This window comes from Mytilus californianus, unplaced genomic scaffold (genome assembly GCF_021869535.1).
Source record: "Mytilus californianus isolate M0D057914Y unplaced genomic scaffold, xbMytCali1.0.p SCAF_7, whole genome shotgun sequence".
Lineage (NCBI taxonomy): Eukaryota > Metazoa > Mollusca > Bivalvia > Mytilida > Mytilidae > Mytilus > Mytilus californianus.
The window spans coordinates 10,581,599-10,606,518 of record NW_026262723.1 but is presented as its reverse complement, the minus strand read 5'-3'; the positions used below and the strand labels follow the sequence as shown (position 1 = coordinate 10,606,518).

General features: G+C 31.9%; 1 protein-coding gene across 4 annotated transcripts in view; it reads left to right on the top strand.

Moving 5' to 3' along the window:
* The window catches only part of LOC127709690 (uncharacterized), a 251,157-nt gene extending 226,786 nt beyond the window's left edge, over positions 1–24,371 (top strand). For all 4 annotated transcript variants that reach the window (XM_052215319.1, XM_052215317.1, XM_052215318.1 and 1 more), the window contains 4 exons: positions 426–494; positions 5,249–5,317; positions 19,261–19,345; positions 22,944–24,371. In XM_052215319.1, coding sequence (XP_052071279.1) covers positions 426–494; positions 5,249–5,317; positions 19,261–19,345; positions 22,944–23,574 — 854 coding nt within the window. In that variant the 3' untranslated portion in view covers positions 23,575–24,371. The remainder of the gene's footprint in view (positions 1–425; positions 495–5,248; positions 5,318–19,260; positions 19,346–22,943) is intronic.
* The last annotated feature ends 549 nt before the right edge of the window (positions 24,372–24,920 follow it).

Genomic DNA, 24,920 nt, shown 5'->3' with positions numbered 1-24,920 from the left:
ATGCCCGGATTAGTCTAATCTGCATAAATAAAAGCAACAGTAGTATACTGCTGTTCAAAAGTCATAAAAAATTGAAAGAAAACAAATCCGGGTAACAAACTAAAACCAAGGGAAACACATCAGCTATAAGAGGAAAACAACGGAACAACAGAAAAACTGAAGTGCAACAAAAACAAACGCCAACATACACATGATACATAGAAACGAACTATTTGATAACAACTGCCATGTTCTTGATTTGGTACAGGACATTTTTAGAAAAAATGGTGAGTTGCACCTGGTAATATGGCTAGCCAAACCTCCCGCATATATGGCAATGTTAAAAGATATTGCTAAAATGACAACACTACGTGACAGAAATACAGTCTGATGCATGTACATGTGCTGTATAATGAAGATAAACATCAATCTTAATAATATTTTAGGAACAACAACTATGTCATCTCAATCTCAAGCAAAGTCTTCCACACAAAAGCACGATGAATATTTGTCAGGTAATATGCAAAAACATAAAATGTATATACATGCATAATGAAAAAGCAATATGTATCTTAGATCTAAGTGAAATCAAATTTTAACTATTACAGATACGTTAATTATTAAGTATGGATGATTTATGATAATAGTAATAAAATTATAATAATAATAATAGTAATAATAGAATTATAATCTTACAGTTATCATAGTAATACTGATATGTGTTACTTTATTTAAAATTATTATTATTACTATCATTATTATAACCCAAGTATCTAAAGAGGTTGGGGGTCTCGGTTGCCGTGTTTATGACGAAGTTCACCTACAGTTTTACTAGTCTGTAAACACTGTGGTCATGAGTTCAACTCCAACCTTTATTGACTAGGATTAAACATGTTCCTACCAAAGATCGATAGTTCTTTTCGGTCACCTCAGAATTCCCCAACAATAAAAACTAACCGCCACAGTACAGCCAATAGTGCAAAAACCAACTAATAGAATTTTCTAAGGTGAGACATAGTAATATAAAGTTCGTCCATCCGTTTGTTTGTCGTTCTTTACCATAAATGAATTATCAAAAGCTCCTGAACTGCTTAACACCCTTTTGTTGAACTTTCATGAAACCATAAATTTTGCTTACTTTTGCTCACACCATATATTTTAAATTTTCATGTGTGTCTTATTATTGCTTGTGTTAAGATGTTAATTCGTACCTCCATTTTTATTCTTGGGTTTTATTTTGAATGAAATGGACTCTTCCATAGCTGTTCAATATATTTAAAATTCATATGTGCTTTTCCACCTAAATTTCTTATTCAAATTAAATGAAACCTTTTCAGAATTGTTACCATATAGTACATCGTGCATCTCACATTTGTTTGTTTTTTTTGGCCCATCTTATGTTTAGGAGTTCCCTCAATAAAACATGAACTGAAGTAATGCTTTTTGCACCTCCACTTTTATTTTTATTAGACACATTTTAGCTATTCCTTCAGAGAACAATGTGCACACAAACATTATCATGTATATCCATTTCTCGTCCAAAACACCTGATCAGAATTTGATGAGACCTTTTGTTAGTTATAACCTCAATAATTCCTAGAATTATACCCACCGTAGCATGGAACTTGAAATAGATCAGGTTTCATGTAATTACCAATGTTACTAATATCTCTAGTTATTGTTATTGTTGTGATTGTGTTTTATTAACAAGTGACCCACACCTGCATTAATTTACATTTCTAAACTGTTACCAAACATCTATTCGGTATAACATTTAATGTTATTGAATGTGCAGAGCGGCGTTCACAAGTGCCGATATGGCTCCCGTTTGAGATTAGACAGCTTTACTGAACAAAAAGTGAAAAAAGTTACTATTATGAATGATATGGAATGTCCTATCATTGTTTTAATGCAGCAGTATATGTTGGTAACAGAGTCCTACGGATTGTGAATTGTCCAAAGAGTTTGCCAAAGTACTTTGTTTGCTTCTTTGTCTTTTTCATTTCTAGCCATTGCGATGTCAGTTTATTTCCGACTTATGCGTTTGAATGTCCGTTTGGTATCTTTCGCCTCTCTTTAAGAGACGTTCCGTAACATTTGGGAAACTCAGTCGATTTTGTCTAGTCGCTATATCATGACAGTTTCTGCTGTATCTGATCTCAATCGCTAAACTTTCATGTGACGTCTGTCCGGTTTGCCCCTCATGAGTTGTCATGATCTTGGAAAATTGGTCATTGCCTATTTTGGCCTATTAAGTCAATATTTCGTCCCGATCTTGCAAATGCAAATCGTCTTTGCCGATTCTGTTTAAGATCCCATCCGGGAAATCGGGATGCTATCGAGATATATTCAATCGTTTTTGAAAATACAAAAATACACATCGGATCAGATTTGAAATGAGAACGGAATAGTCGAGACAAATTAGACTGGATACTGCTTATTCGGTACGATTCCTGCACAATTTCAGATTGTTGTCGTGATCTAATAAATGTTTTCACAAATTAGAAAAAAAAATCCAGCTACGTGTCACAGAATCAGGACTATATGACAGCGGCTTAAAGGGTATAACAATCTCTATTTGTATTACCCTTCAGGTGATATTTAGTATTATAAAGAATTCATCCTTTCGAATTTTATGTGTCAATATTTTTACTTATGGTTATAATTAACAGATAGAACAATAACCATAGTTGTACAATCACAATTTCTGAAATCTATTAATCTAATGTCACCTTTTCCAAAGAACAATCTACACTGACGAAATCATACAATTTCATAATTTTTGTTGCATCAACATATGTTTTGAGAACTTGAAACATTATTAGTACACGAAAAATAACCAAATAAACGAACATAACGATACAATTGAATGTGCATTTGAATGCCTATATACATGATATAGATACATTCAATTTAAGTTATAAACATTAATGTAAAGTTATTGGCCGGTTCGTAATACTTTATTCGATATTCAGTATAGGGCATTATAAAAATAATGATTGCCAATGAGACAACTATCCACCAAAGTAAAATAAAGTGGATGTAAGCAATTATAGGCAACCGTGTGACCTTCAACAATGAGAAAAACCCAAATCGTATAGTCTGATATGAAAGGCCCCGACATGAAAAATTTTAAACAATTCAATTGAGAAAACTAACGGTCTAATTTATAACAAAACAATTTACGAAAAATAAATATGACAGACATGAACCAACGACAACAACTGAACTTCAAGTTCCTGACTTGAAACAGGCACATAAAGAATGTGGTGGGGTTAAACATGTTTGTGAGCGCTCAACCTTCCCCCTAACCTGGGACAGTGGTGTAACAACGTCAGAACAAACTATAAAAATAATTGAAAAAGGTTTAACTCATCAGATCGATACAAAAAAAAAAACATTTAAAAAACACAGACAGGACGTGGCAGGGTGTATATCTAGCAGCCGGTTCTATATTAAAAAAAAAATATGGATAGTTAAAAGAGTTCTTGAAATGATAACCATTTTTTAGAAAGTAGATATAAAAAAAACTTAAGCTACAGATATAATGGTGTGATTCCTACGGATAATCGCAGACCATCATTGTCATCAAATGTAACCGATTTCATCTTTTGTATAGCTTATCTATTTATTTCGATAAGAATGAATCAAAAGTACTATTTTATTTCATGACCACGGCTAAATTTCGTAGATTAAAACACGGACAATGAAAAATACCTAACTGTGTAAAATCATAACGGATATTTTTCATGCATTTTATCTGCCTGATCTTTCAGTGTCTATACAATTTTGGTTTAATTTAGGCTTTGCATAGATAAAAATACCATCAAAATGATATGTTAATGGCATGTATTCGGTCTGTTTGATGAGAAGTTACTATTAAGAGGGATTGGTAGAAAAATTGTGTCTTCAATATGTACATAGGGCTCAATGTGCCAGCTTGATGTTCAAAATAATGCAAATAAATCACCAGGTACAACTTAATGACAATTCACCGTCCTGATCTTTTAAGATCTGTAAAATTTAGGTTTTCGTAAGGCTTGGCCTATATATAATTACTTTCAATAGGATGTACGGAGGACTCAAAGTGTATTTTTTTCTGTAAAACAAATCAAAGAAAAACGACGGGTGAAAATAAAATGTGGCCTTGAAATCTCTTTACTATAGTCTGTAGCTACACCAAGTTTTTAAGTTTTAACCAATTGTTTTTGACATTGAGAGACCAGGAAGGTCTCGTAGTCAATAAGACGGTCTACTGTAATCTTTTGCAATAAACTTTGAATATCAAACTGTCATGTTGCGCTCTTCGACGACAACGACGAAAACAGTGTTAATACTATTTTTGGGGGCATTTGCATCTCTTTGCCTGATTTTATGAAGATCGATGGATAATGAAGGTGCAGTCAATACAGGTTTCAAAAAGATAACAAACATATTCCAAACTATTATTCTGCACTGGTTGATTTGACTTTCTATGACAGTTAATACTGTAATTTAAAATAAAATTACTGCTTGTATTAATAGACTGTAGAGGATTGAATCTAATTAATTATTTACATATTTACACCTCTCTATTGCTGAATACTCACACTGTATATTGCCCTCTAGACGTATTTTGATTATTTTTATCGTGTGTTTAGTATCTCGTTGATATATAAGTCATATCGTTTTTGACATGCTACATACATTGCATGTATATTAGCATAAAAAACACAGAGAATGACAAACTTGTCTGTATGCTTTGAGAAATCTCTGTAATGTAAAGTTGAACAGTTTATTTTGAAATGTCATTCTACCAGTTGTAGTATGTAAGGCATATACCAATACAACAGTACATTTTTACTGCATGCAAATAATCAACAAAATTTAACAGGGTAAACACTAAGACTGTCATTTGGGAAGGGGCCTGCTTTTTCTGTTTACTATGGCCTTTTGTAGCGTTCTTCAGTTATCAACGATATTTGTTTTGGAGTAGTGGTATGTTCTTTTTGCCACGATTTGATTGTCTTTCTCCAAGTTATGGTGCTTGGATAACTATCTCGTATCCAAATACTTGTTAATTTTAATGTTCAGCTGTTAGTGTTATTCGATTTGAACCAATAATTATCTTATGCAATCACTCAAAAACATTACTAAAAAAATGAAACATGAAATTCTTTATTGTTTTTTTTTTTTGTTGTTGTCTAAAGCAGTTTTGTATAGTTAATATATACCTAAGTATAACCGAATATATATAATATATTTTGAATGTTATGTTATAATTTATTAGATAGGACTACAAACACCGTTCCTACACATGGTACTAAATCGACCGGAGATAAATTAAAAGGCAATGGTGGTAAGTTGTTTTGTCATCATTTCACAAGTTATCATTATTGACAACAATACATCAAATTGAATTAAGATTGTCACATGTTTGATATTATTTGGAATACGCATACGTAAAATAAAAACCATTTAGCTTTCAGTGCCGTAAAGATAATCTTCGAAAACGTGTGTGGGGGTGTGTGTGTGTGTTTTTTTCTTTTTTTTTTAAATAGATAATCTTTTTATTACACAACTTCCTGTTTACAATTTCCTCAGTTACCTAGGATGAAGACTAAGGATCCCCGTTTACAATTAAACCAACTGCCCGGGAAGCAATAGCTAAAAAAAGTCCACAATTTTCTTTAAAATAAAAACAAACTCAGTATTTATTACCTGAAAAAATAGTATAATAATAATTATAAATATTCTTTTATATAAAAATAAATGAAAAAACAACATTATAAAATGATCGAGTGCACCGCTGAACAATGGACTACCTACTACAAATTAAAGAGAACATACAAGGCAGACCACATAACATCGTGATTGTTTTCCCCCTTACCATGCTTACGGTTAGTAATTATCATATATAATTAATTAACGTGTTTAATTTGTCTTTGATTATTGCAATTGAACATTCCATTATATGAAAATATCTTTGATGTTACTAATGATTGTTTTGGTTGTAATGCAATCTAACAATGCATGTTGCAAATTTTCATTACTATTTACCAATCTTTTAGGTTTAATTTTTTTATCGTTTCTTTCTTATACATGTTGTATGAACATTTCATCAGAAAGTTTCATTTCTATGTTTGTATTTTTATTAATATTTCTACAAGTTTCAACAATATATATGAAATTGATTGGTATCGAACTTTCAACTCGTCACAATTTGGATATACAGTTTCTTTTATCTACAAATTTTCCAAATATAGAACTGCAACTATAGCAATGTATAAAATTGGTTGGTTTCTTCATTCTATATATCTTTGATATATGTTATGCTACTTGTAAGAAAGGAATAAAAAACTATGGCTCATTTTTGAATGAAAGTTTTGAATTAACAAATGTTCTCATATTAACTACATCTGTTTTTTTTTTTTTTTTAATATTATTATCGCCAGTCTGTAGAAAATAAGACCTTGTATAGATAATTTTCTGATAAAATAAGTGAATATTTTAAAGATTTAGTCCGGTAACGTTTGAGCACTTACATAAAAATATTGATTATTATACTTGTTATCAAATTGTTAAAGCCAACTCTTGCCAATCGCATTCCAGCTCTCTAACGGTTCATGAAGAATGCGATACAGAGTCTTTATTTGTTTCCTTCTATTGAATAGATCGATACTAATCAGTTCCATTCCACCCTTTGTTATCCCAAGACAATAAACCTGTCTTTCATTTTGGATAATTTTTCAATCCCATATAAAATTCTAAATAATACTGTTTATTTCTTTTAAATATTTTTCAAGAATTCCTTGCATTTCTATTTCATAAGAGCATATAGGCAATATGAAATATTTTACTGTTAAAAGTTTTCCAACTAAATGAAAGTTTCCTGTTTTTCCACACGTGGACACAGTTTTTAATCTTTTCTTAAATGCTTTGCCATTTAGCATCATTACCGATTTCAAAACCGTTATTTATTCCGAGAGTTTTTACATTACCTGTAATCCATTTTATGTTGTTAAATTTAAGCTTTTTCCTTTTACGAGATCCTATAAGTAAAACGTTTGTTTTATCGTAATTTATTTTAGATCCCGATGCTTTTTCATAGAGTGTTCGGACGTGAAAGGATTTTTCTACTGATTTCTCATTTTTCCTAAAAAGTTGTGTGTCATCAGCAAACGTGCATAATTTTTCTTCAATACTTTTACCCCCTCACCGGGTATCTGAACCCTTTCAATTTCCTTGTTGCCTTGTTTTGTACATGCCATTGGTTCTGCTTGCAATGTCTTGCCGACCGATTATCGAACAATATTTTGAAACATGTCCATTCTTTTTTATGCAAGTTACAGCATCATAAAGTAACATTTTGATTCATTGTCTAAATTTTCCCCAATAATTAAACTTTTCTAATACAAAATCCACCCAATCCGATTTAACCCTATCAAAGGCTTTGTGTTGGTCAAGAAATATCATTATTCCCTCTTCATCTTCGTAGTCTATTATATTCTGAATTAATCTGTTAACATCACTCATGTTTCTTCCTTTGACAAATCCGTTTTGATCTGGATGTATTTTTTTGGTAAGACTTTTTTCAATCTTATTGCAAGAAGTTTTGCTACGATTTTTTAATCGGTGTTAAGTTAGGCAAGAGGTCTCCAGTTTTTAATATTTTCTCTTTCACCACCCATATGTAATAACGTAAGAAACGCTTCATGTTGAGATTTAATTAAAACTTTCGTGAAGGAGTGTAAACCAATCTCATTTTATTATATCCCAATACAAAATGTAAAATTCAGATATAATGCCATCCTCATCTGACGATTTGTTGGTCTTTAGAACTTTTAGCACGTTTTGTAATTCTTCCATACTTATTTTGCAAGCATTTCCTTATCGTCGGAACTTATCCTATTTTCTTCAATATATTGGCAAAGATTTTCACTGGACTGAGTGTCCAACCCTACTGAATTAAAATGTGTTGAATAAAATTGTGCTTGTTCTTTTAATATCGAATCAATATTATATTCATACATACCCGTTTTTGTTTTAATACGATTCCAAAGTTTCTTTTTGACCATTTTTCTTTCTAAATTAAAAAAAAAAATTTTCAAAGATTATTTAACTTTTTCTGCCTATTTAACTTTTGCTCTCATTTTCGCAGATCTAGTCAGATTTGTATAAACATCGATCCTTTATTTTACGTTCAATTTCAGTTATAAGATTGTTTTACCCTTTATCCATTTGAATGCTTCAAGTCGTTTTTCTAGCTGTTTAATGTGATTTTATTAGACAACTGTTGGAAATTCTCTTTTACTTTTGATTACATCCCACCATTCTTGTTAATCATAAAATTTGTTTTTACTATTTTTCCATCCTTATTAAAAGATTTTAAAACTTCTTTTTTAATTGTGTTTAAATTCATAATCCATATACCCGGTCCTTTTTCTGTATCATCTAGCTTGATATTTGATGTAACAATTTCGTGATCGCTGAACGAGAAATGGGATATACGAGTGTTAGATATTTTACTATTAACATATTTGATGCAGAAAATTAAATCAATACGAGACTTCCAGTTTCATATCTGAAACGTATAACGTTTGGTATCTGGAAAGCGTGATCTCCATACATCATCTAATTCATTTTTAATTCTGTTGTGCCGACGTCATTTTTGATGATAACCTATCTAGTTTTTTTATTGTAAGTACAATTAAAGTCTCTTAATAAGACTGTGTAGTGTTCAACGCTATCATCGTCATACATCTTATTACTCAAATTATGGAAATTTTCGTAAAAAGTCTTTCTATCGCATCCGTTATTTGGTGTGTTTACATTAACAATATGATATATAATGTTATCTCGTTTGAAGTCACACATTTGACATTTTCCAATATCCTCGCGATTAATAAAAGTTACATTTTTGGACAATTATATTTGTAAAAGGAACCTCACACCCCTTGAATCAGAATTCCACAATTCCAAACGCATTCGCCTCTCCCGTATTCTTTCCAGTTATTACCCCAGTTTTTATTATCAGTTTTCGTACAATGTGTTTCTTGTAGACAAAAAATATCAAACGTATTTGAAACTAAGGTCCGTGTATATTTGCGTCCATTCGTTTTTCATTTTGAAATATCAAAAACGAAAAATAAAAAACGAGAGTGTTTTCATTTTTCGTTTTTGATTTCTCAAAAACCAAAACGAAAAACAAAAGTGTTTTCATTTTTCGTTTTTGATTTCTCTAAAACCAAAACGGAAAACGAAAGTGTTTTCACTTTTTGTTTTTGATTTCTCTAAAACCAAAATGAAAATCTAAAGTGTTTCCGTTTTTCGTTTTTGATTTCACTAAACAAGAATTTTGTATTTAATTTTTATTATTTCTCGTTTTATAATGTACAATGTTTTCCTTTCTTGTTTCAGTCATTGATAGTAAATAATGCCAATGTAAACACCCCGGTGTTCTTTCAACATAATGTAGACAAAATAGACCGCCTGACTTATGAATTGAACTACGGTGATAAATGAACCAAAGCCTTTCAAATTACCTTGTTTATATCTTTAATAAAAAATAAATTATTATATTTAAATGTGATACGAATCATAAATTTAAATTGTACAATACAATATTATATAAAGATGGTACAAATAAAAAGATTGATTACAACATCACATTAACAAGGGAGGTTACTACTTTTTAAAACTTATAAGAAAACTACCCCGGTCGTTAAAGTATACATGCACAGTCACGTTGGTTATTAGATCTTTAATCGAAGATAATGTCGACGGATGCAAAAGACTTTATCAATCTGAACAATAGGGGTGCGTGATCTTTACTTTTAATTTTAGAAAGGTTGATCTCAGATGATTAGAATTCATGACCAAGGTCCATTATACGAACATTCAGGACGATAATGTGTTTTGCTTGATCAATTGATTGAAAAACAAATTTCCGCAATTTCACAATTCAAACCGGGATTAGCATTCAATCATTTTGCCATTCGGAGCCTACTCGGTATTAGGTTTGCTTATTTTTGAAATATATGGTGACCTTAACTAGAGCCTGGGTGTGGATGGGGGTTTACGGAATAGAAAATAGTGGGCAAAAAATATGAATAATAGAGACAATGGACCAAGAAATAAAAAAAAAATAGAATAATGAGGTGTTAAAATATAAAGAGAACAGAATAATTGGCAAAAAGTATAAAGAAATAAAGAATAGAGAAAAATGGCCTGAAACACTGATTAAAGAATAGAGAAAATCGGCATAGAATATCAAAGAATACAGAAATGAGGAACCCCGTATCCAGACCATCATCCTAATTTCCGAAACCAACGTTATTTTGTCTCCGGTAGATTGTTATTGGTTATCATACGTTTTCCTTTTATGTCTATGCCTATCAATTAAGACGTGAGCTTTCATAATTTGCCAGCTTATTACATTATAAAAAAAGACTAAGCCGAACATCACTCTGGATTTTTCTCAAGTGGACCTCAGCTACCTACCCTACCACACCATTACCGAAAAGTTAATAAAAAAATCTACGGCAATACTAGGTGCAAAGGGAAGTTGGGTAGCTGAGGTCTACTGGAGAAAACAATCCAGGGTGTTATTCGTCTTAGTTTTTTTTTAAGTAGGTCCAAAGTTGAGGTCAGATATCCTACCCAACCCTTACCGAAAAGTTAACAAACAAAAATTCTATGGCAATACTTTTTTCCGCACTAGGTGCAAACGTAAGCTAGAAACCTAGCGCCTACTTGATCAAAATTCCCAGTTTGGGTATAGCACGTATTATTTTTTAAAGCTAATAAATAATTTCCTTGCCCACCATACTTTGAGTACAAAAAATAAACCTTTCGTCCAATCATAAGTAAGCGAGATCCACTGTTTCAGAGGTAGAATGTTTTGTCAAAACAGTTTTTGTGTTGCACGAGTGCACCTTTTTTTTCTTCTAATGCAGAACAATTGTTACTTTTCATTTGACAGGATGCCGAGAATATGGAAAGCTATTTCACACAATAGTGCAATTTTGCCAACATTTAAATAATTTCATAATTATTTACGATTCTATATACATGATATACACTCAAAAGTGTTGACTATTTGAAATGTAAAGCGTGCAGCACGCTGTGTGAGGTATTGAAAGCGATTTCTATTGTATTTATATAATTAATGAACAAGAAATGAAATTTAGAAATTCATTGAATAGTATCTTTGGCTGCCTAATTATATATTAAGAACTGATAATATAGTGGTTATATATTAATAAAAACATTTGAAGTACGTTTGAATATTATGCAAAATTTGGGTTTATATAAACATCTGAAAACTGGCTGCTAGCGAAGTGGCTGCTAGCGAGTGGCTGCTTGCTTGAACCTGGTCTCACAAATTCCGCATTTTCATTCACGTCTTCGCATTACAGGTTTCAATAAACGTTTAGTAAATTATGTCAATGTGAAGAAAATGACCCGTATTATGCCAACAACTGGTTTTTGAATTAATTAGTTTATTTCCGATGCAAAGACCTTATAAGTGAATCAATATTAATACAAAAATATGTCATCTTTAATGATTCCTCATGGGGTTTTTGATTATGTGATTACTTGGCTATTTTTAAGTGATTATTTGATTACTAGACCAAATATTTCATGATTATTTGATTATCTAGGACTGTATTTTAGATTAATTGATTACCAAGTTTAAACAATACATTTGTGTGTATAGCATACATATAAAATTTGGATTGAAAGACGTTATTTTTTTTCGTCTCCCTCCGCTCGGTAAAATTGTTAAGAATTAAGTCCGAAGATTGAACGCGTTTGTCCAGTAATCTTATTAAAATTCATACAAAAAAGTTATATAAGTATAACGAAATCAGAGATATATCTTTTAATTAGATTGGTTCGTCTAATTTAGTATTTTTATCTGAAGTAAATTTACTAACTTCTTTAATAAAGGATTTGAACAAGAATGTGTCCATAGTACATGAATGCCCCACTCGCACTATCATTTTTTATGTCCAGTGGACCGTAAATTGCGGTCAAAACTCTAATTTGGCATTAAAATTAGAAAGATCATATCATATGGAACATGTGTACTGAGTTGCAAGTTGATTGGACTTCAACTTCATCAAAAACTACTTTGACCAAAAACATTAACCTGAAGCGGAACAGACGGATGAACGGAAGAACAAACGGACGCACAGACCGAAACACATAATGCCTATAAATGGGACATACATTCACAAAATGTGCTGAAATTGAATGAAGGTCTTGTAAATCTCAATTAGACCATAACAGGCATATCCAAATAAAGTTCCCTGAAGTCACAAACAACTTCCCTCACTTGTAGATCTATTTCCACTACTTCTACAATATTGTATTTATCAATAATAATATAAATAGAAATTGTATGCATGTAAATTAAAAACGATCAGGGTAAACTTATCAATCCTTTAAATAAACTTATTTTAAAAGGTTACCAATTGAACACTGTAAATAGATCTTTGAATATTGTTTTTATTGGTATAAATATTAATTTTGTTATCAGTAACTTAAAATTATACTACATATTATTGTTAAACACATCAAGGTACTACAATCTGTTGATACCTATGATTTGGCATTGCACAAGGTCATGTCTTTCTCTGACTGTTAATGACGTCTTTACACTAAATCCATTGGATGTTGGATGTGTACTGATTGATATTTTAGTCTTAGATACATGATTTTTGTATTAGTTGTTATTGGCTTCCAACTAGCTGTCAGTACTGCGATTACTCTCAGATCTGTACTTTGTGTCCTTTTTTGTTTGTTAAGGATGTATAAATACCCTGCCACGTCCGCTCTGTGCTTTTGTTAGATGTTTTTTTCTGTTTTGTATCGATCTGATATGTTAAGCCCTTTTCAACTGATTTTTATAGTTTGTTCTTAAGTTGTTCTGTAACAAAACTCGTCCCAGGTTAACGGGAGGGTTGAACGCTCACTTGCATGTTTAACCCCGCCACATACTGTATGTGCATGTCCCAAGTTAGGAGCCTGTAGTTCAATGGTTGTCGTTTGTTGATGTCTGTCATATTTGTTTTTCGTTTTATTGTGTTATAAATTAGGCCGTTTTTTCTCAACTGAACTGTTTCATATTTTTCATGTCAGAGCCTTTCATAGCCGACTATACCGTACTGGTTTTTGTCTCATTGTTGAAGGTGGTACGGTTGCCTATATATAATTGCTTACATCCACTTCATTTGAACTTTGGGGATAGTGACACATTGGCAATCATACCACATCTCCTTATTTAAATGTTGAGGGGGGAGGTGGTGAAATTCGTATTTCTTAGGAAAGTTCCAATGTTTTCCTTCCTGGTCACCCAGTTTTAATTGGATATTTTCTCATTTTGCCTGGCCCTTGGATTTGTGTTTAAGGCCAACCAGAGCTTACTGTCTGTTGGTGGGTAGTTGAAGACCATATGGTAAGCTCTAGGTGTCTTTTTGTGTATTGTATATGGTGATTTGGTGACATCTTCATGCCATTGTCCCATTACTTTATATAGACAGCTTATCAGTCAACCATATCTATCAAAGACGACAAATGATGGTCAAAGCTCTCCTGGCCTTTTGTATAGTCAGGCGAGAAACAAGATATAAACGGACTTGGCTTGGTATAAACATGTATATTTAGTAAATTCGTATAAATTCAAGTCAAATTAGTATTTCAAAACAACATTATTGAAAAATTATTGACTTCGGGTACAAATCCCTGGCCCACTCCAGAGAATCAAATGGTTGCTTCCTTGGGAACAATAGAGATTGAAGATGTTGAGAATGAAGATCAGGTAATAATTTTATGTTCTGCGGCGACGTTAAAGGAACACCAGTCAGTCAATCGATCTTTATGACTATGGCTTCAATTGTGTAATATTCCTTGTTGTCAAAGTTCCTTTTCTGCTTTGTGTAGACTTATTAAGACTTGGAATAGACCTACGATGACTAATGAACGGTCGTGTATGGTTTGGCAATTTTACATGCCTACCGATGATAAAATTGCCAATGGAAATGGGGAATATGTCAAAGAGACAACAACCCGACCAAAGAGCAGACAACAGCCGATGTCCAGATATGATACGATGCTACCGGACATAGAAAAAACTGTCCTTTTTTCATGGAAAATTAAATTGTTACAGTATATTAAAGAATACAAAACTAGCTCTCTTTTCTGTAAATACAAATAAAAAGCTGACATAGGTGAGAATAAAGCTAGAAATCCCAATCTCCCAATTCACTTAAAAAGACCATATATAGATAAAAGAAGATGTGGTATGAGTGCCAATGAGACATTTCTCCATCCAAATCACAATTTGTAAAATAAAAACCATTATAGGTCAAAGTACGATCTTCAACACGGAGCCTTGGCCCACACCGAACAGCAAGCTACAAAGGGCCCCAAAATGACCAGTGCAAAACCATTCAAACGGGAAAACTATGCAACGGTATAATCTATATAATAAACAAGAAACGAACGAGAACACTTATGAACCACATCAACAAACGGCAACTACTGAACATCAGGTTCCTGACTTAGAACAGGTGCAAACAAATGCAGCGGGTTTAAACGTTTTAATAGGTACCAAATTCACTCTTATCCGAAACAATAATGCAACATATGACCTTTAATATTGAAGGGCTAAACTTGCATTGAGCCGTGTTTAGGCCCTAAAATAGAAAATGAAGAGATGTGCATGGAACAAAATCGCACACAATACATAGAAAAAATACAAATTATCAATGAACAGGGCTTTAATTCCTGTTCTTCATCTTGAAAGTAGCTGGAGGTTTTCAACTAGGAAAAGAACCATTCATACCCTGAAAACAACAGCCACACACATTGCTATGTGGATTACAATGTTTTGCTTTATCCTACACTCTGGATTTTTTCTCCAGAAGACCTGAGGTACCCAGCTTCCCTTTGCACCTAGTGCGGACAAAAGTATTGCCGTAGATTTTTTTTTATTAACTTTTCGGTAATGGTGTGGTAGGGTGGGTAGCTAAGGTCTACTTGAGAACAAATCCAGAGTGATGTTCGGCTTAGTCTTTTTTATAATGTAATAAGCTGGCAAATTATGAAAGCTCATGTCTTACTTGATAGGCGTAGAAATAAAAAGAAAACGTCTGAAAACCAATAACATTCTACCGGAGACAAAATAACTTTGGTTTAAGCAACTATAGTATGATGGTCTGGATGCGTATTTCTTCATTTCTGTATTCTTTGATATTCTGTTCCATATTTCTCTATTCTTTAATCAGTGTTTCAGGCCATTTTTCTCTATTCTTTATCATGTTTATTTCTCTATACTTTTTGCCAAATAAACTATTCTTTTTATATTTTAACACCTCATTATTCCATTTTTTGTTATTTCTTGGTCCATTGTCTCTATTATTTATATTTTTTTCTCACTATTCTCTATTCAGTAAACCCCCATCCACACCCAGGCTCTAGTTAAGGTCACCATAGAGCTTTCAAAAATAAGCAAAACTAATACCGAGTAGGCTCCGAATGGCAAAATGATTGAATGCTAATCCCGGTTTGAATTGTGAAATTGCGGAAATTTGTTTTTCAATCAATTGATCAAGCAAAACACATTATCGTCCTGAATGTTCGTATAATGGACTTTGGTTATTAATTCTAATCATCTGAGATCAACCTTTCTAACTTCAAAAGTAAAGATCACGCACCCTTATTGTTCAGATTGATAAAGTCTTTTGCATCCGTCGACATTATCTTCGATTAAAGATCTGATAACCACAGTGACTGTGCAAGTATACTTTAACGACCGGGGTAGTTTTCTTATAAGTTTTAAAAAGTAGTAACCTCCCTTGTTAATGTGATGTTGTAATCAATCTATTTATTTGTACCATCTTTATATAATATTGTATTGTACAATTTAAATTTATGATTCGTTTAATATTTGAATATAATAATTTATTTTTTGTTAAAGATATAAACAAGGTAATTTGAAAGGCTTTGATTCATTTATCACCGTAGTTCAACTCATAAGTCAGGCGGTCTATTTTGTCTACATTATGTTGAAAGAACACCGGGGTGTTTACATTGGCATTATTTACTATCAATGACTGTGAAACAAGAAAGGAAAACATTGTACATTATAAAACAAGAAATAATTAAAATTAAATACAAAATTCTTGTTTAGTGAAATCAAAAACGAAAAACGGAAACACTTTAGATTTTCATTTTGGTTTTAGAGAAATAAAAAACAAAAAATGAAAACACTTTCGTTTTCCGTTTTGGTTTTAGAGAAATCAAAAACGAAAAATGAAAACACTTTTGTTTTTCGTTTTGGTTTGAGAAATCAAAAACGAAAAATGAAAACACTCTCGTTTTTTGTTTTTTGTTTTTGATATTTCAAAATGAAAAACGAATGGACGCAAATATACACGGACCAACTAATCAATTAAAAATCAAATCTCCTTTTCTATTATTTCGTAATTTAACCATATGCATCAATTTCAGTAATTGACAAAGTCATAATTATTCATAAATAAAATTAGTTGATAAAGGTATTTTTTAAAATTTTTTTTTTGCTTTCGACATTTAAATGTTTCACTTGAATGCTTTGGGCTTGGTTGTATCTATTCAGTAAAAATGTGTATACCTATGTGCAAGCAAATAAGGTAGAACTTTAATTATTATGTGTCTTTTAGGAATCGTAATGGGTCTAATAAACCGATACATATACATGTTTCCCATATATAACATTACAATTAGGTACATCCTTGCAATTCTTTGGCTTTTGGAAGCATGTTAACGAATACAGACGAAATACGAAATAAAATATACATACGAACAATATGTAAAAAAGAAGTGGACATAATATTTACACTGATATTTCCCTTTTTTATAACACTGTTGATTTACACGGGTTTATTCGTGATCTAAGCCTGTCTCTTTTCTGGATACTTCAAATATTCGGTCTGCAGATGTTGGAGTAGCCGTTTTGTTACTCCTGTTGCGTTTGCGACCTACATGAATGTGTGTTACGGTTATATTCGTTTTGTGCTAAGTAAAAACTCATAAATATTACTGTTAATTCTTTGTGCGCACTTTGTGCTGACGTGTACCCCTCTGCTGTCAATTTTATCAACCAAGGCTCTGATTACATCTCCATGTGTATAAAATTGATCGTTTACATCAACACAATTTATGATTGCTCTCGAAAACAAATCTATTTTCATGAAGTTAGTTACATTTTTAGTTGGTTCATTTATTTTCTGAAATTGAGCCCCGTTGCCTTTTCAGGGTATAATATTGAAAAGGCCTATTTGTGTCAGATCTCACACGATTGACAGCGTTAGTTACAAGAAGGTTTATTTGATCACAGTCACCTATGTTTCTACTTATATCATTTGTGCATAGACTGATAACACCTTTTTCAAAATTTTTTTTTCGGTTTTTCAAAAGGCAATGTTTTTGCTCAATTTTCTAAAGGGATCCTCCAGATTTTGAAGCGTTTACTAATGAATCGTCGATATTTCTGAGCCTACAACAATAAGATGCTCCAAGGAGAACACAAACTGTATCTTTATTAGAATATGATTTGTCTGATGAGATGGGTTTTTTGTCGCCTTCGTCAGTATAAATGTTATTTGTATTGTCTTGTCTTCCCTCGAATAGTTCAGGACCACAGCTACTAAATTCCTTTTTTTCTGTTTCCTGTTTGTACAGTTCACAGTCTTGTCTGGAATGGCCTTTAGTGTTACAGTAAGAGCAGTATTAGGATAGGAGTCACCTGAATGACTAATAGCCGAACAGTTGTAACATCTCTTTTGATTCATGATACTTGGTTTGTCCTTACATTTAAATGATGGATGACCTGTGATATGACAATATATATATGGAGTGCGATTGTACTCGGCAAAAAGTCGTAATTCGAAACGACCAAGTGATAGTCTATAGGGGAGTACTGCCTCACAGTCAAGAACAACAACATATCGAGACACATTTTCGATGTCTGTGCCTTTAATAAAGCATCGATTTATAGAACCGGGAACTACATCCCCAAATTAAGGCATCTGAGTACAAATGTAGCAATTGTCTAGTTCATAAGGCGCGTCTTTTATTGTTTCATGAGTTATTAACTCTCTACTTCATAAACATTAATGGATCTCAGAGTTATACCTTGAGTAGGTAGTATGTCTTTTGTTTTATTTACCTCTTACTTTACCTATTTCTGATATAACATCCTCATGCGATATCCCTTTGAGTCCCTTGGTGAAAAATACTGTTTAGATAACTGTCTGTTTACTCTAGACATTTTTAAGAGTTCACTTCAAGATGTCAACAAATAGACATGTATATAATCACAACATATAGATTATTTTGGAATAAAGTCTTCAAAATTAACTTACATATCCATCATTTGGTAACAACCATATGGATATCTTGAAAAGTTGGCACCAGAAAGTTTAAATGTAAGGAAATAAACACATTTCCGAAGAGCACAAAAAACGCACACAACCATAGTCAAGGGGACATAACACTCGAAAATAGTTATGCATAAAAACCATTTCATACGTTATTGCAAATTTTAATTAATTCATTTAAAATTGTGAAAAAGCATTGGAATAGCATTAAGGAAATACTTTGTAGAAACATTTTATGATAATTTTTTATCAGCCAAAGAAAAAGGAAAAAAAACAAATGTTTTGTTATGACAAATGATTGACAACAACAATTTGCAGTGTAAAATATTCAGCTTTAAAAAGCATCTTTTATCATTCAATATATTGATAATTCGGAGGTTTTATATTTTTTAAATTTCAAAAAACTAAATAGAACCATGTCGGTTACCATGAACCTTAAACAAAAAATATGTTTGTAAGTTATACTCTTAACCAATTAAACTTGTTTATTCCTAAAGTATTATTTCTGGTAATTTAACGCGTTTTTTAACCAACAAAAAACAAAACGTATAAAAATGCCAAAGGAGGGTTTATTTAAACTTGTAGGATGGTCTCGATTTTTGTTTTATATATAATATTTAACTATCATCTAATGAAATTGTTTTAACAGGATATTTTGTGCTTTACCTATGTCAAACACAATCCTCAAGCAGTAACATGTTTCACGAATTCAAATGAATAAAAATTTCCCTTTTTTTGCCAACAATTAAGCTAACTGATAGTCATATACATGTGTTGTAAATAAACATACACACACACGCGTAGAACAAGCAACAAGACCGAGTGAATCGTCATACTGAAAGCTACGGCGTGTTATTTTTTATATTTGTAGGGTCTACCGTGGCAATTGTCGCTGGTATCATTGGTGCAGTGCTGCTTGTTGTGTGCATGGTTATTGTTTGTTGTTGTATACGAAGGTATGTGCTGCGATTTCTCTTAACAATGGTAGCATTGACCGACCAGTTTATAAGATAATTCCACCTGCCAAGTACATACATCAATCAAAAAGAAATAACCATCATACAATTTATGTCGAGCTTGTTAAATATATGTGTTGATGCTAATTGTTTTATAAACGGTATGCATCCAACTTGTACGGCAAACCGTCTACCAGAAATAATCTAATCAGATTTTCTGGTGGTTTTCAATTTTCTGTTTATCATCTAGATTTGTTGATAGGTTTTTTTTGTGTTGGATCCGGCTCAATCCTTAGATTCCGATATGTTGTTTTGTTGACTGTTCTTTATCTGTTCCTCTGACTTTAACTATGCTGTTGTCTGCTGTTCCATGACATACGAGTTTGTATTGTCCCCTTAATGTAATGCCAACTTTATTTATTACATATGATTACAGCGTTATACATTTTTTATATTCGTTATGCCATATGTTAGTAAATTAGAATTTCTGTTGCCGTATAAAATGAACTGCACTTGAAAGTCGTATGCAAATCGAATTGTCCAGTTAACTCCCCAAAAGACTGTTAGTCCCAAACGACAAAATATTCATGAATTGCAGTTACCATTTGAATTCAAGATTACCTTCTAACTGTTTACAGATCCATGCTGACTATGGTAGCTATGCCGAAAATTTATGCATTGGAGCTTAAAATTTTCATGGATTTGAAATTTTTGGCTGTATTTACAATTAACCAGAAACTAAGGGCTAAAGATGTCGTTCAACAACAAGATCATGGCCGGTGGAGCATTTTTTTTAAACAAGAAACAAAACCAATCAAAAGCGTTGTAGACATTTTATCTACTATAAATTGTAACTGCAATCTGAACATAACAAACACATGTTCGATTGCGCCATACAGATAGATACCTCTAGTCTTTCAACACAGAGGATTTGAGTGCAAAATAAAGGTAACAGTAGTTCACGGTCGTGGTAAGATACACTTAACTTCGATCTCAATTAACAAGGATTGCCAGTTTCCTTCCAAATGTTTGTGGGTTTCACATGGTAGTCTGGCTTCCTCCATCTATAACAATGGTCGTCATAATATAGCATTTAGTGCTGAAAATGACGTTACACATCAACAATTAATTAATCAAATTGTATTATTTTCGTTTACGTTACTTTTTTCCTAAATATACTTTATCCCAACCTTAGAAGATATCTGTTTATTGAGTAAATTGGTGTTTTACTTATGAAAAATAGGGATAAATCTTTTCCCAAACGACATAGAAAAAACCATTATAACCTAACAATAAATAAATGTCTACACAAAACGCAGTTTGTTTGACAGTAACACTAATATTTAAGATAAGCTTATAGAATGAAATTTTATTTTGATGTTGCTGGTGGTGAATTGCTTTCATCAGCTTATCTAGTTATGTTTTTGTCGAGCCTTCGACTTTTGTCGAAAAAGCGAGACATAGCGATCCTACATTCCGTCGGCGTCGTCGTCGTCGTCGTCGTCGTCGTCGGCGGCGTCCACAAATATTCACTCTGTGGTTAAAGTTTTTGAAATTTTAATAACTTTCTTAAACTATCCTGGATTTCTACCAAACTTGGACAGAAGCTTGTTTATGATCATAAGATTATATTCAAAAGTAAATTTTGTAAAAAAAAAATTCCATTTTTTCCGTATTTTACTTATAAATGGACTTAGTTTTTCTGCCAGGAAACATTACATTCACTCTGTGGTTAAAGTTTTTGAAATTTTAATAACTTTCTTAAACTATCCTGGATTTCTACCAAACTTGGACAGAAGCTTGTTTATGATCATAAGATTATATTCAAAAGTAAATTTTGTAAAAAAAAAATTCCATTTTTTCCGTATTTTACTTATAAATGGACTTAGTTTTTCTGCCAGGAAACATTACATTCACTCTGTGGTTAAAGTTTTTGAAATTTTAATAACTTTCTTAAACTATCCTGGATTTCTACCAAACTTGGACAGAAGCTTGTTTATGATCATAAGATTATATTCAAAAGTAAATTTTGTAAAAAAAAAATTCCTTTTTTTCCGTATTTTACTTATAAATGGACTTAGTTTTTCTGCCAGGAAACATTACATTCACTCTGTGGTTAAAGTTTTTGAAATTTTAATAACTTTCTTAAACTATCCTGGATTTGTACCAAACTTGGAAAGAAGCTTGTTTATGATCATAAGATAGTATCCAGAAGTAAATTTTGTAAAAAAATAATTCCATTTGATCCGTATTTTACTTATAAATGGACTTAGTTTTTCTGCCAGTTAACATTACATTCACTCTGTGGTTAAAGTTTTTAAAATTTTAACAACTTTCTTAAACTATCCTGGATTTGTACCACACTTGGACAGAAGCTTGTTTATGGTCAAAAGCTAGTATCTAGAAGGAAATTTTGATAAAATTTTGTTCCATTTTTTCCGTATTTTACTTATAAATGGACTTAGTTTTTCTTCCAGTTAACTTTACATACAGTCTGCAGTTAAAGTTTTAAAAACATTTATTAGATTCAAAAACCATCCTCGATTTTTACCAAACTTGGACAGAAGCTACTTACAATGATAAGATAGTATAGAGAGGAATATTTTTATTAAATTTTTTCCTCATTTTTGTTGAGCCTGCGATTAACAGCAAAAGTAGGCGAGACACTGGGTTCCGCAGAACCCTTATGAATTTTTTTAAATTGTTCTCTCCTATTGACATGATATGCAAAAACAAACAGTCACATGTAGTTATGAGGTATATCCGGTGCTTGTGCATGTTGAATACTTCTATTCCCTTTTAGTTTTCTGTGAGTTGTTTGCCTCTCTTTGGTTTATACTCAATGGATACTCTACATTAATTGTGATTACGTTCTTACGCTCATGCATGTTTACGATAGACGAACTTCATTTTCAGCCATAAGCTCGTAACACAATGCAATAATTGCTCCAAAAGAGTTATGAGAAAATGACATAAAAGAATAATACACCAGTGTTATGTTATCCATCACACAAAAGAGTAACTGTAAGATGTGTCTGTGTCCTAATTAATAAGCAACATGTCTGTGTAGTCCTATATCTTTCGATACCCGTAAGGTCGACTGCGCTATAAATTTACCGCATACGTCTTATTCACTATTGTGAATGTATGAGTGTAGATTTTCATGGCGGTTGTTTATGTATGCATAGTTAGAGAGGCTTACTTTGTCGACGTATCCGGTTTCGCTCTATTTTTTGTAGTGCATGCGATTTCATTATTTTTTTTTACTATCTTTTGTATCGTCTAAAAGAGATTTGAACTACGAATTGTTTTACTTTAGACCGATTGAAGTGACGATAAAACCTAAATAATTTTATTGATCATATAAAACGTTCTGTAGAAGGTCAGTCTATTAGGATACACTCCTTTGACGTTAGTGTATTGTAGTATTAATACACATTGAAATTGAGATTCGTGATTCACTAAATTTTAAATGACTGCCGAACAAGTAGGAGTCTTAGAGCGCTGTAAAACATCGTTCCTTTCAAACACCTCTTTCGTTTAGGGTTTTTGGAAGATTTTGTTGTCTTATAAATTTTTTTTTATTTTCTTCTTTTAGGTGGCGGATAAAAACACACAAGAACATAAAACGGTCACCCAGTCGACATAATTCAGTCAAAGATTACACCGGCATACAAATGATCGCATATCCCGACGACATTGCCACAAAATCCGAGGTGAAAAGTCATCCAAATGACATCGTTACCGAAAATAGCAAAAAGGACCATTCACAAGACTTAGAGCTGAACAGGATAAACAATGGGACAGTTGATAATGGAAGTGCGTATTCTTTAGCCAAGCCAATTTTAAATGACCCGCACTTGTCTGATATGAAAATTGAAATGACTGAAACAGATAACGGTTACAGTATGGCAAAGCGAATTTCGAAATTAAATACAAATCCAAACGATCCCCCATACAGTTTACATCTTACCACAATCAACAGCTATGAGGATTCCCAAGAGGGCGTGTATGATCAAACAAAAAACGGACGATACGAGAAGGATACTGATGTCTATGATAGAGCTACTGATAGTACCTATGATACAGCTCATGGTACAAAACAACATATGGGCGATGAGGATAATGCATATGACCATTTCACAGGTCCTAAGACAACTGACAACTACGAGATTGTAACAAGACATAATAATAAAGCCATCTGTGATGAAACGTATGGTGTAAACTAAAAAATTGAAAAGTTGCATAATATACTTATTTTTTGTTTTTAGTTGATCGATGAATTCTTAATACATGTAATAGTAGATACATATTAAGTAAAAATAAAATAAAAATCTAAACCTACACAACATACTATTAAAATGTCATAATGTCATTTTTGTTTGTACAGAACATTCCTATTTTTTCAACTATTAAGTTATTACATGTATTTTGAGATAAACTTTTCTTTGGCATAGACACGATTTTTATTTTATGTTCATATCTTAATATGTTACATTTTACATGTGTTGCGCATGGTTATGTAAAGAGGGAAATTTAAAATGATTTTTAAATCGTATTGCTTAATATCATTTTAGATTGAAATGAGTATATATGCATGATATCTTCAATTTAATGAATGATAAATAAACAAATTATAATCATTATCAATGTAGAATGCATTATTAATGTCTGACCTGTTAATTAATAATAACAATAATAACATTTTATTATAAAATAATTTTCTCATTTACTAATAATAATACATTTATAAAATAAATGAGACTCGCATTTTAATGACGTAACAATGCATAAATGGCCTCCAATCCCAAGGAAATTTATTACCCACTCTCATTTTCTATTTTTATACAGTGATCGCTACTTCCGAATTCACAATAAATTTTCTCTGGTAAGCCTTTGGTTGAAAAGTACGGTTGAATTTATAAATAGTATTAGCTTGCAAAACTTGGCCTTTTTGACTGTTTTGTGAATATCATATGGTATCGTTATGCATGTACATCTTTTCATTAAAGTTTTGATGATTTTGTTTTGTAATTCAACCTTAATTTGTTAGTATGTTATTTGTAATTGTATTGTCATAGTCATGTACTATATTATTATTTGCTTATATAATTCTTGACTGCTTATATTACAAATGCATAACTACCAAGAATGTATGTCACTATTTCTGATATTTTTACCAGATTTCTTGGTTCGTTGAAAAGTAAGCTATTTGTTTATTAGTTTAAACTGATTGAAAGAGAGGAGAAGGATATAAAAGGGACATTCAAACTCACAAGTCGAAAATAAACTGACAACGCCATGGCTAAAAAGAAAAAAGACAAAAAAAAAAGGTGTAAACAAAACACAACATATAAAAAAAGGCTGAGCAACACGAATCTCACCAAAAACTGGAGGTGATCTCAGGTGATCCGGGAGGGTCTTTGATTTTGACGTATTGTTGTTATATATACATATACATTGAACAGTAATACTTATAAAATGTTATTAAAATAACATGAAATAAAGAATCATAAATTACAATTCGGTTTTAAACGTCAAAAGTACTTAAACCTCATTTAAAAAAAAAGATCAG